General features: G+C 41.6%; 1 protein-coding gene across 1 annotated transcript in view; it reads right to left on the bottom strand.

Annotated features, from left to right (window-relative positions):
- Positions 1-10,605, bottom strand: part of LOC124796001 (Kv channel-interacting protein 1-like) — a 238,147-nt gene extending 227,542 nt beyond the window's left edge. The window contains exon 1 of the mRNA XM_047260084.1: positions 10,554-10,605. Coding sequence (XP_047116040.1) covers positions 10,554-10,605 — 52 coding nt within the window. The remainder of the gene's footprint in view (positions 1-10,553) is intronic.
- Positions 10,606-13,129: the final 2,524 nt, after the last annotated feature.

Here is a 13,129-nt window from a genome sequence, read left to right as displayed (position 1 = left end):
AGGAAGAAATTTAAGTCTCCATGATACAAACTACGTGGGGTGGATGACAATGATGTGAAATCGTTGGGAACTCAGTTTTAGCATTGACACAGGAAGATTTCAGAAATATATGGAGCTTCCACTTATAGGCGAGAGGTACTGTGTGATCCTTGGAGTTCACTTTCTAGATAAGCATCACGCAAAAATTGGCCTTTTGCGGTATGCAATCGAACTCAATCGGACATTGTTTCCACAGGGCATGACGACTGCAAGATCTTTATCGCCTGGTAAGGTTCACCAATTATGAAGGTGGTACCAAATGAAATGCAGATGTGCGCACTACAGATCAGTTCACATGATAAAGACCTGGGAGGTACTGAGAAGTTAGTCTGGGCGAGTGTGAGAACTACTAAGAGAAGTATTATATGTTGTAGAGTCATTAGGATGTAATGATGAGCTAGATAGGTTCATTGTTTTGCACACTGAAGCATAGTTCTTGTTCGGAAAATAGATAGTGAGTATATGTTCCTGGGAACAAAGATAATTTTAGCGTGGACAAAGCAAGTCTGCCAAAGGGTTCAATAATTGCCAACTTTGATATCCTAGAAGAGGAGGAGTTGGATATGTCTAGTGGAGATCTTTGTCACAAGGAAAGCATCAATGCATCTGAATTCCATGAACAGGTGAAGTATTTAGAAGAAAATGATGGAGCAGCAATAGAAGCTTTGTTACTATGACTTACTTACCTGTTTAATCCTGACAGTAGTCCATTACCAGTGATATCAGTCACCCAATACAGGTGCCAATGGGGAATAATGCTCCAGTATTGAGAAAACTATACACAGTCCCAAAATATCTGCAATTAATAATGGAGGTATTTATCGACTAGCGGTGCGTGACAACCTTATTAAATTAAGTGACAGCTCATGGGTTGCACTGGTTGTAATTGTATTGTAATTGTACCAGATGGTACCGGAAAGTGTAAGTGTTGCTACAACTGCAGTTATCTGAATGTGGGAACTAGCACTAGAGTGTATTGTATATAAGACATAACAGAGACATTGAACAATTGTTGTAAATACTCTTTTACGATGGATTTAAAAAGTGTTTATCTCCTGTTGGAAGTAGTTCCAGAAGACCGGCCCAAGACCGCACTTACAGTCCCATGGTGTCATTACTAATATTGTAGAATGCCATTTGTCTCAAAAAAGCGCTAGCCACTATACATAGGTTGCTGGAGAGAGTACTTAGAGGATTAAAACCTAAACAGTGTATGGTTTATCCTGATGACATAATTGCGTTTTCTAAAATCATGGAGGAACATGTACACCGATGGGAGGAGGCATTCAGGAGGATATGTACATCTCACCTTTGACACTGAGTGCAGATAAATATCCCTTTGCAGTGATGTAGGTGTGTTATGTGGGACTCATAATTAGTCAAGAAGGTGAGAAAACCGATCCACATTTCTTTTATGCGGGACATGTTTACTTGCTACCACCAACAACAAAACAGCTTCAATCATTTTCAGTATTTGTAATTATTATCGGAAATTTGTTAAATTTTTCTCTGAAATTGCTGAGCTGTTAAACTGTTTGTCTGCTGACTGTCAGAGTACGTATGATAATTTAAAACAGGCATTAACATTGATTCCAGTATTGGGGCTTGTGAACTTTGAAAAGGTGTGATGCAAGTTAATTGGCGATCGGATGTATTCCCAGGCAAAGGGTGGATGGTAAGGAACTCCCAGTGACATGTGCATCAAGATAGTTAAATATAGCAGAGCAAAATTACTCCACTATGGAAAAGACCAGGAAAATAAAATGACAGACATTCGTTACCAGCAATCGTTTTTTCTGAGAACCATTTGTGACTGGAAAAGAAACAGAGGAAAGTGACAGTGGTACACGAAGCAACCTCGGCCATATACCGTAAGGTGACTTGCGGAGTTTTAGAGTGAGACAAAGCTCTAGAAACTGAAGTACATTCCACAGATGTTGCTATCTGGTTTAGTATGTTGCGTATTCTTGTTTGACGTATCTCATCCATGACGTACTGATGTGAACCGCATGTATTGTTACTATTCGTCACTTGTGTGTTGAAATGATATTAAGTTTAAAAATATTAAAATTACAATGTAAAACCACAAATTCACCGCTGCAACCGATAATAATTGTAAACCTCTTTTGCGACTGTATCTAAAGTTAATAAAAAGATCACTTGAATAATTTCATTGTTAATTGTATCAGAGAGGAAGATGTTGTCCGTTTGGTAGGAGTTAATTCAAAACTACTGGAGGAAACCGGGGAGACACGGATAACAAAACAGAAATTTACCGCATCTATACTTGTCTGACACGAAGAGTTAATGGCGCTACTTAAACAGCACTTATCAACTGTTGTAGCTTATCATGCAGCCAGATATCTCTGACGTTAAAATAAACTCTAGCTCTGACGTGGCTGAAGGCAGTAAATATTTTTCCAGCAAATTTTAGAGGGTGCGATAAGTAACCCCTTAAGAGATAAGAGAAGGAAATCATGAGAAGAAATAATTTTGACTTCTTTAATTCCGTTCCACTGATACTGCTTTCGGCAGCAATCGATAGTGCAGTCTAATCAGTGTTTTGAGCCGGGGCAACGGGGTTTATGCCGATACTAATAATAGAGTGTCACTCGAAGGAGCGGGGTTCACACACACTTCAGGCCATTTTGTCATATGAACCTTACCTGCATTCGCCTTCAGTGAATGAAAGATACTTACAAGTTTCACATAACCTGTAATCTTAGGCCGAAAAGATGACTTCAGTAATAAAACTTTTGGCACAGCAAAACAGCTCACATCTTTGTTATGCAATAATAATCCTTTGCTCATTTTTATGACAATCAATAACAATAGAAAATCAAATGACTGAACGGACATTTTAGGTTATCTCAGCTGAATCCCAGAAGCCTTACGGCACTATTGCATAAACAAACAAAAGAGTCTAGATCTTTATGCAAATGTAATGTCAATAAATTTCACGCCGAATCATGGAAGAACTTGTTTAACTGAATCAAGACACAGAAATATAGATAACACAGCAGAGTCTACACTACATGATACACTACACTACACGTTTCACTACAAGAAACTAAATTGGCGAACAGAATGAACATAGACTCCTGCTAGAGGCAGGAATAAATTTGGAAGAATACCTGTGACAAAGTGTTTACAACTGCTGTACGATCCACATGCTTAGTAATACTATATCAGCAAACAGCAATGAATGATGCATATTTATACTTCCGATGTGGATGAGTTCGTAAGGTAATCCATAATTGTTCTTAGAAATGCGCTATGATGTTTCATTAAGGGACTGACTAATCTTTGCCAGAAGAAAAACGGTTGGTTAACTGCGCAAGTTGTTTGTATTAGAGGACTGGACAGCAATGATGATTACGAATACTGCAATGTGGTGGAATACTATAAACATGATAAGAAAAACTAAAATCAGAAATTTTTACATGTTGAAAGTCATATTTCACATCGAAGTAAATTTTTTATTGGAAATCAAAATAGAGGACAAATTCAGCAACCAAAACTACGAACCATGTTTGGCAACTCCTGAGATATTTGCATGTCCGCTGCGCGCATTCATCCAAATGAGCATAATACACCGGACTGTGGTGGACTTTTGTTCTCTTTTTTATCCCTTATTTTTACCGTGTTTGTGGAATAATTGCATTCGCAAATTACCACAGATAGTTAATTATTAGACTGTGGATGGTAGAACATTTTTCATTATTTGTAAAGTTCATTAACTTCCTTGTACTTCAAAGATTTGCACAAAAGCTAATACTTACGAAAGAGAGTGGTCGCGTTTCAGAATTCCACTTGGAGGCCAGGGTCAGATTTCTGGTATCGTCAAGGATTTTTCTGTGGTGGGAGGTCTGGAGCAAGGTGTACTCAGCGTTATGAGTAGCTACTTGAAAGGGAAGCTCCGACTTGGGAAAGCGTATATTCGCGACCATATGAAGTGTGTGCTAACCATGACCAATGACACCACAGAAAAGCTATGACTACAGAAGTTAACTATACGTTGATGTATCTGAAATAACGATATTTTGTACAAATAAATCGTTATTCTTAAGTAGTTTTTCAATACGTTGACAAAATAGATACCTTTCCCCGAGGTTTCAGAATTTCATAAGTATGTATTTTTTTACTTTTTCTTCAAGACAAAAGAAGGTCAGGATCGGTCGTAACATCATCTGCATTTTATTGCAGATCTAGCTTTCAGCTAACAGCGCATCTATCATCAGTGCATTATAGGTAGTCATGCAGACTCAGTAAAGTTATAACGATACACGTTACAGCATAACTATGGCACGTATAATAATGTCAAACTTTTTTTGACACGTTTTCAGATGAACTCTACAATTCTTGAAAATTTAAGATACTGCGAAATTAATGAAATGCTAAGTTAAGGCCAGGGATCATTTTAGGCAAGCAAACAGTGGTAGAATTCTCCATGCAGAAGCTTTGAACACGATGATGTATGTTGTGAAGATATGGTGCAACTCCACATTCTGTACGGTAGATTTCTTGTCAGTAGCTTCTTATCTCTAGGCGCGATTCCTCGACCATGGTGACTGCGATGGGGCTGGTAAGTGATGATGATGATGTGAAGAGCTGACGATTCCTTTACTATATTGTTTTCTTAAGTCTTTAATGGATAAAGGAAAGGAAATTCCAGCGACAGACCACCGTGTCATCCTGTCATTCATCACCTTAAGTGGTGTGGAGGGCATGGGTTCAGCACACCACACTGCCGGCCGTTGTCGACATTCCGACATCGGAGCCGCTACCTCTCGATCCTCAAATGGCATCACGATGCTGAGTGCAGCCCGGTCCAGTCCTCCCACCAAGGAAAAAAACCTGGCGGTACCGGGAATCGAAGCTGGGTAACCTGGGTAAGGGTCTGTCGCATTGACCACTTGGCTACTGAGTCAGAGTAGTAAATACTTATTCTCAAAACTTGAGCTACCAGCTTCAAATCCCTTCTCGAGGAGGAAATTTTCGGAAGATATAGTACTCAAAGTAGACAAATCTACTTGATTTATTTTTTGGACCCTATGTTCGAAATATAAATAATCATTTGTTAAGTGTCTAGCCAGTTTTTCACAACTTTGGCGACACATGTAACTAATATATGAACTAATATATGATTTTTTATATCGTGAAGATGCGCGATAATCGAAACCGGTTGTAAAAATAAAATAAATATAGACAACTGCGTGCAATTTACTTAAATTCATTATTAGATTGAAAAAGTCTTGCAACTTGTAGCGTAGCAACTACGCCAGCCCTTGGTTGGGGTCACCATTGTTACGAATGGTTTGATGCGGCCTGCCAAGAATTTCTCTCCTGTGTCGACCTTTTTTTCGCAGGCTAGCAGCTGCAGCTAACGTTCCAAATTATTTGTTGTATGTATCCTAATATCTGTCTCCTCCTACAGGTTTTGCCCTCTACAGACCCGTCAAGTAGCTTGGAATGGTTTCCCTGAGGTCTTCAGACACGTTCTGTCATCTTGTCCTTCGTGTCATTACTTTCCATATGTACCTTCCCTCGCCGCTTCTGCAGAGACCCTCCCCATTTACTATCATTCCACATAATTTTTAACACCATTCTACAGCATCACATATCTAACTCTTCGAATCTCTTCTTTTCCGTTTTTCCCACAGTTCATGCTCATTTTCATACAATTCTGTGCTCCGGAAGTAAATTCCCAAAACTTTCGTCCTTAAATTAAGATCGACATTGGATGATAGTGTAGTTGTTTGCCTCTGATAGCTCTGATAGTCAGCTTTTTTATGTCCTCTTTGCTTCGCCCGTCATGATCTTTCTTGTTTCCACCGTAGCAGAATTTATTCATTTTTTTTTTTACAATTAGTGTTATATAAATTTTTCTGCCCTCCACAAATTTCTTATATAATTTTGTTTAAGTTTAATTTATATTAATAACATTTTAGCTAAGGTTTCATCTGCATTTAATACATTAAGAATCACGCCTTTCATAAAGCTCGAAACGGAGAATTGCGCAGGGGACAGGGGGTCGAGTGATACCGACATGCGTGGAACCCACATAGAGAATTTGATTTGCCACTCCTGGTAGGTTAGCCCGTAGTAAAAGCTCTTGGCTCGAAGGGTACACCAAGTTTCCAGTGCGTGGAAAGCTTTGTATACCTTGGACGTTTTAAAATATTCGTTGCGCAAGCAGTCCTTCCGTGGCACGAGAGGTGGTCGTGGCGACGTGGCCATTGGGAGGGTCCCTTCAGTGGACAACAGGATGAGGTACTGTGATGTCATAAAGTAGGACTCTTGTTTAATTCATTCTTGTGGTTAATGGATTTTCTTTAACTTCATATCAAGTCAAGAACGGTTGGAGGTCACGTTAGCAGGTTGTCGATATAAGGTCTTTGATATAAAATCATTGGTGCTATATTTATGGGCTGGCACCTGTATGTAGCCTCGCGAGGGAATACGTAATCGTAAAAAGACGAATGCTAAGATTTGGGCGCGCTTCGCTTGCTGTGGAAAGCCGATGGCTAGCTCAGTGAATGGAAATATTGAGCGAGGTTCCGTATTATATTACGTCCCCCTCCGACGGACGAATCACAGTCGAAAGTGTCACGTGCCGTCAATGCATAAGACACTACAAGAGGTTTGCAACTTAATTCAGGACATTGGCGCGAAGTCTAGCAATCAGGAACAATACCCCACCACCCCTCCACCCGTTTTCCGGAGAGGCAAAGGGTAAATTGCCAATTTCGCGCGTTCACCCATCCAAGTACCCGCCACCCCTGGCATTGCTTAACTTCGTTGATATGACGATAACCGTTGTATTCAATCACGCAAGGCCTTTGGCTATGGGTAAGCTTATTTCCTGCCTTGTATTTGCATTCGTCATCTTTTCGGAGTTGTTTAGCTTTTGCAGACGCTGACAGCTTGTTGATTGCGCGCTTGAATCGTGTTTCCCATTGTGATAGTATTTTCACAATACACAAGTGGCCCGCGGTGTGTTAAAAAAAACTTACACAAAATTAACTCTCTTGATAGCACTATATTTATTCACGTAGATTACAAGTTTTTGCAGACCGCCATCATCTGATCTACCGTAGAGCAAAATAGAACAAATATACGTCTATTGCCATGAATAAAATAAGCATACCAAAATATAAGGGAAAATAGTGTATACCTATAGAATACTGACACCACGCAAAAGAATAAGGCAGTGATCAGTACAGTGCATCGTTTGAAATATTACTTAAATTTCATACAGTTCTCCATCCGATGTCACAGGCGAAGAAATCCTCTTCCAGGATCATTACAGAATCGTCTGATCGTCTGGTTTAAGACTTCTACGTGGCTCCAGACCAGAGGAACGCGATCGGTACTGGGAACGATGCTGCAAAACGCTATATATCGTCAGCATCAGTCTCACTGAAATAATTTATTTAAAGAAGGTTTTGCAACCCTTAGTTGCAACTGAGTTGTGTGTCAGCTTCTAGTCGTCCTATTTCAACTGCTGCTGTGAAAACTGCTTCAAATCATTTAATACCCTTTCTGCAGTGATTCTAAAGTAAAATGACGACGTTGCACAGGCAAGCCTCAATATAACGGAAAATCTGTTCGTTAGACGCGGCTTCGTCTTGAGTAAAGCTAACACAACTTCCGCGAGAGTCACCTAACATCCCAGTATCAGAAGGGGTAGTGTAGTGTAAGAAGGAGCTACCACATTGATGAGAGGAGGAGACTGCGTTTGATGTCACCGAGAGACCGTCAGGAGGACTCTAAAATAACAGGACGAGTTCACTGTGTACATAAAAGGTGTTTGATTTGCTGCATCCTAATTTATTGCAATAACTTGACGTCATATCAAGTCTTAACTGTTCAGAATTTAAGACCTTCCATTTCTACATTGGACTGAAATGATTTTCTTGTTCATTGTCCGACAGGAGCACTTCATCCTGCCTGACTTGTGAAGTGTGCAGTTAGCTCTTAATACATTAGCAATACGGATGGAAATCGTAGTACATCTTCGGAACATAAAGCAAGAAGAGGTTGAGGTGCGGAGTTACAGACCGTCGGTGAACTTCCTCTGGATTCCATCTCAACGCCAAGGACTCTGCAGTATCCTGGGGGTACATTAGCTCTAAGCGACACGACAGAGTGAGTGGGTTTGCCTGTGCAGGAGGCATATGAGGCGAGACGACACCATGTTACAGAAAGGGCACCGCCCTTACCGCACTATTTTTCACTATTTTTCAGCGCGGTTACATGGAGGAATTAAAAAATTGTTTAGTATCCTTCTCCCGCCGAGTATTTACAGGCGATGCACGGCCCGACGACAGCGGAGCAAAAATGCAGAATCAGCTGGGAGTTCAACTGGGGAGTCAGCAGGTCTACTTCCGGAGCCAGCGTCCTGTCAGATAATACAATGTCCAACCGCTTGACAGCCACTCGCCCTCCACATTTATTGCTCAGTGAAATGGATTTGGGACTTCTTGGAAGTGGGATTTGATATTAAGTTGTTACTAGTCACAAAATGTGTCAAATGTCGGAGCTGTTCAGAGGGGAGTTAAGTACTAAGTATACTCTATTTTTTTTAATAAATGTTGTCAACTTTTACTCAGAAAAATATAACATTTTAGAGATGCAAAGAACGCTGGCCCAGATTACTTCAGACTCGAGCATGCAACGAAAGGAAGGAAGGTTAGGAAGTTATACGATGGAAGAGGTGCCGTTAGCATTGTGCCGATAATTTGTATCCTGCTCCTGTAGAAACTTCGTAATTTACAGATTGGACTTGCAACTGACTATAGGTTACCTCAGCATGAGTTTCCATCATAGAAACTTCCACGTCGCAACCACAACTCAGGCGTTACAGACTTCCCAACTCGTTTGCACTACTCAACAACAGTTTGCTTTTGACTGTTCTGGACGAGTTAACGCGCGCCAACGCGCCGCTGCTGCTGTCCACAGGCGCTGAGGACGCATTTACACGCGCCTTTGACCCTTCTGCCAGGGGTTCTACACGTGTACACCCGCACCCCATTACTGCCGTCTTAGTGCTCTCGTCGTGTTGACTCGGCCACCCGTTCGGTCTCTGCGTACTTTGGACGCGTTGACAAACGAGGTACTTAGTGGCCAGATACAGCAGCCAAGCACCCACATGTCCACGCTGAATACTCAGCAGCTTTCCATCGTTCGGTCTGTGTGCATTTGCTGCTATGATCTTATTTGTGTTGCTGTTTTCATCTCCGTTTTTGACTGAGAAAGTGGCACGTCATTGTGGCTGTGCAGAGGAAGAAATCATGGAGATGGTGACAGGCAGTTACATCTGGTACATGGCGTCACGGCATAAAAGAAACTGGAGTAAACTATCAGCTGCGTCTACGTAAGGACCTGTGCAGTGGTGTTGCTGGAGAGACTAGCTGGCAAGGTGCTGTCTTTGCAGGTATTTATAATGTATTCTACCGGTTGTAAATAAACAAATGATCTCGATGGAAACTGAAATAACTAAAGATTTAGTTACTTAGCGTCTAAATTTTGTGATATTCCCACAAAAATGTTTCAATTAAAGCTGAATATCCCACATCGAATATCGTAAATATTAAGATGTGCAATGCCGCAATATTCGTTTCTGACGAGACATTAAATACTGTTAAAACAAGTACATCTTTCGACAGAAAAAAATTGTAGTTACGTTTACATCTGGATAGATAAAGTAAGTTCGAATATGTATCATACGGCAATATGCGCACCTCTTTGCATGCTATCGTTTACAAAATGAGACTCGTTTCAGAATGTTGAATCGTTTATGAAATACGGTGGGTATTATGATTACATGATTCACGTCGCGCATGGCCAGAACACTTGGCACAATACACGCAACCCTCCCATAGATATAAAAACCTCTATCTTGAGGACAGTGGTATATATCACTCTGCTCTCAGATTTAAATACAATTTCGAAATGTTAGCTATATTCCATACACTGCAATCAATGTCATAACACCAACCATAAGCAAGGCCTACGCAATGTGTCTTTATCTCTACAAAAATCTTAAAATTCCACCGAAATTTTTTTTAACGAGATGCAACACGGTAACTAAGACGAATGACAAAAAGGAATTAAGTTCTTTATTGAGCGAAGACATCATACTGTAAGCTGTGGAAGGATCAAATTTTTCCGCCAGATAGTTTTCGTAAAATCGGCTGATAAGTATTTCACTAGTCCGCTCAACTATGTCGCTGACATTTTGTGAAAGGAATCAAAAACGTGGAGCTAAAAAGTTATTACTGTGTTCTTAACAACTGCCAATGTGTAACAGCAATATCACTGATAGATTCATCCTTTCCTTGAGTTATTATGACTGTGAATATTTGTAGGACGGCAGGTTTACAGAAGAGAAACTATGAAAGAGCCACTAAGTTACTGAAACGAAACGAAGATGTTAGGAGATTGTAACCTAAACATTGTAATATATCGGCTAGGCGAGACGTTTAACATGCCGCCCTCAAACAAGTCACCTGGCACATGGGCTGGCAAACACCTGTCCAGCTTGCTGCCGAGGAAAGCCATAGGCCCTCCCCAACGCTCCAATATACAAAGAAAAAAGAAAAAGAAAAACAAGGAGAGAGAGAGAGAGAGAGAGAGAGAGAGAGAGAGAGAGAGAGAGAGAGGGAGGGAGAGAGAGAGAGAGAGAGAGAGGGAGAGAGAGAGAGGGAGGGAGAGAGAGAGAGGGGAGAGAGAGAGAGAGAGAGAGAGAGAGAGAGAGAGGGAGAGAGAGACAGAGAAAAAGAGAGACAGACAGACAGACAGACAGACAGAGAGAGAGAGAGAGAGAGAGAGAGAGAGAGAGAGAGAGAGCGAGAGAGAGAGACCAAGAATGAATTATCCGAATGAGATAGGAATCGGTAGATATGATGTGATGTGATGTACCTGTGCAGACAAGCAAGTGATTTCAACTTCAGAAAAACTCCATGATTTATTCAAGAGAAATTGATCCCGCTATGAATAGAAATGCTACCCCAGATCGTCACTCCTTGTTGGCGGGCCGAATGGTGGGTGAAAGTAGGCTTGATATTCCACGGGTGCCCGGGCGATCTCCAGATGCATCTTCGCTGGTCATGTGGGCTGAATTCAGAGCGGCACTTCTCACTGAAGACAGTTCTACCCCAGTCAATAAGATTCGGGGTCGAAGACGAGTCTGCAGACGCCCCAGACAGCGGTGGGATACTAATCTTCCTGTCGCCCGCCATAAGGCCCGAAAAATAGAATAGATGGCCTGGGCTGCCATTTCTTTTCGTAGCAGGACCCCTTTGGTCATCACCTGCAGCAGACTTATAGCACAGCAGTGCGCCGACGATGTTCTACGCCCCGTTTCATTGCTCTTCATGGAAAGCCGTCCTGGGTTTATATTTCAACTTGATAATGCCGGCTCACACCCGGTGAGAATTTCTACTCTATGTCTTCTTGCTTGCCAAATCCTACCTTGGCGAGCAAAGCAACAAAGTTGCCGGATCTCTGCCCAATTGAGAACATTTGGAGCATTATGGAAACGGCCCTCGAAGAATTTCAGGATTTTGACGATCTAACGCGCCAGTTGCATAGAATTTGGCACAGATATCCCTCAGGAGGACATCCAACAACTCTATCAATCAATGCCAAGCCAAGTAACTGCTTGCATAAGGGTCATACGTGGTCCATCGCGTTACTGAATTGCTCACTTTGTGAAGCTTTTTCCTTGAATAAATTTAGAGTATATGCAAATGCACCAGCCGTCGACCCATAATCAAATATTCAGTGAAAAAAGAAGCTTTAAAAACACTGTTCAAGACAGAAATGACAAATGTACGTGTCCACAGGAAGTCAACACTTAAAGGCAAGACGCAACTTGAAAGCCAATTGTTTTCTTTTTTAAAAATTAACTATTCAACCAAAAGAATACGAATCATCTGCATGTAGATTATGTGTGGACAATGGATAGCCTTCGAGACCGCAACGGAAAGCCTACTCAATTGAATCTTCCTGGCAGATTAAAACTGTGTGCCGGACCGAGACTCGAACTCGGGACCTTTGCCTTTCGCGGGCAAGTGCTCTACCAACTGAGCTACCCAAGCACGACTCACGCCCCGTCCTCACAGCTTTACTTCTGCCAGTACCTCGTCTCCTACCTTCCAAACTTTACAGAAGCTCTCCTGCGAACCAGGCAGAATTAGCACTCCTGAAAGAAAGGAGTGCTAGTTCTGCAGGGTTCGCAGGAGAGCTTCTGTAAAGCTTGGAAAGTAGGAGACGAGTTACTGGCAGAAGTAAAGCTGTGAGGGCGTTAGTCGTGCTTGGGTAGCTCAGTTGGTAGAGCACTTGCCGCGATGACACAGGTCTCGAGTTCGAGTCTCGGTCCGGGACACAGTTTTAATCTGCCAGGAAGTTTCATAATAGCGCACACTCCGCTGCAGAGTGAAACTTTCATTCTAGCCTACTCAATTGTTTCAGAAGTGAGTAATCATTCATCACTGCAAGGAGAAAGAAATAGAATGAAAGGGGGGAGAGGGATTCGAAGATTATGATACGCTGAGTATAATGGAATTTGCTTTACAGGCGATCTTCCGTGCAATGCACATGTTATGGGCAATTTGTATGGTCTCAAAAACCCTGAACCTCATTTAAATACAAAAACGCCGCCTCTGAACACACGAAGTAGAGCTTTCCTCTGAGCATTACGTTAACGTTGATCTGCAGCGTGCGCTGCCTTTGATTCTGCATTTGTCGTTAGTCTGCTACGAAACTAGTTACGCAAACTGCTGTGGTGATGTGCAATGTACCAGATGTTTACGATTCCTGGTTCAATTAAACAGGGGATACAATCATTATGTGGCTTTTTGTAGACCGTGAGCTTTTATAGCCACATCGTTCCAAAAGTACCAAAGAAGATTTTAAATGAAACGAGCGCATAGACACCTGATTTGTTAATAAGTTGCTCTATTAGTAAACCACTTTTTTGGGGAATACGCAGACGTACGTTGCACCTCCTCAATCGACATAGACGTTTGAACTGAAAGAATCGAAGTGACCCGCTACTGAACGAGAGTGTTTTGGAATCTAA

Source organism: Schistocerca piceifrons, chromosome 4 (assembly GCF_021461385.2).
Source record: "Schistocerca piceifrons isolate TAMUIC-IGC-003096 chromosome 4, iqSchPice1.1, whole genome shotgun sequence".
NCBI classification, from domain to species: Eukaryota; Metazoa; Arthropoda; class Insecta; order Orthoptera; family Acrididae; genus Schistocerca; species Schistocerca piceifrons.
Note: the sequence above shows the minus strand (reverse complement) of the source record. Positions and strands in the feature narration are given on the sequence as shown.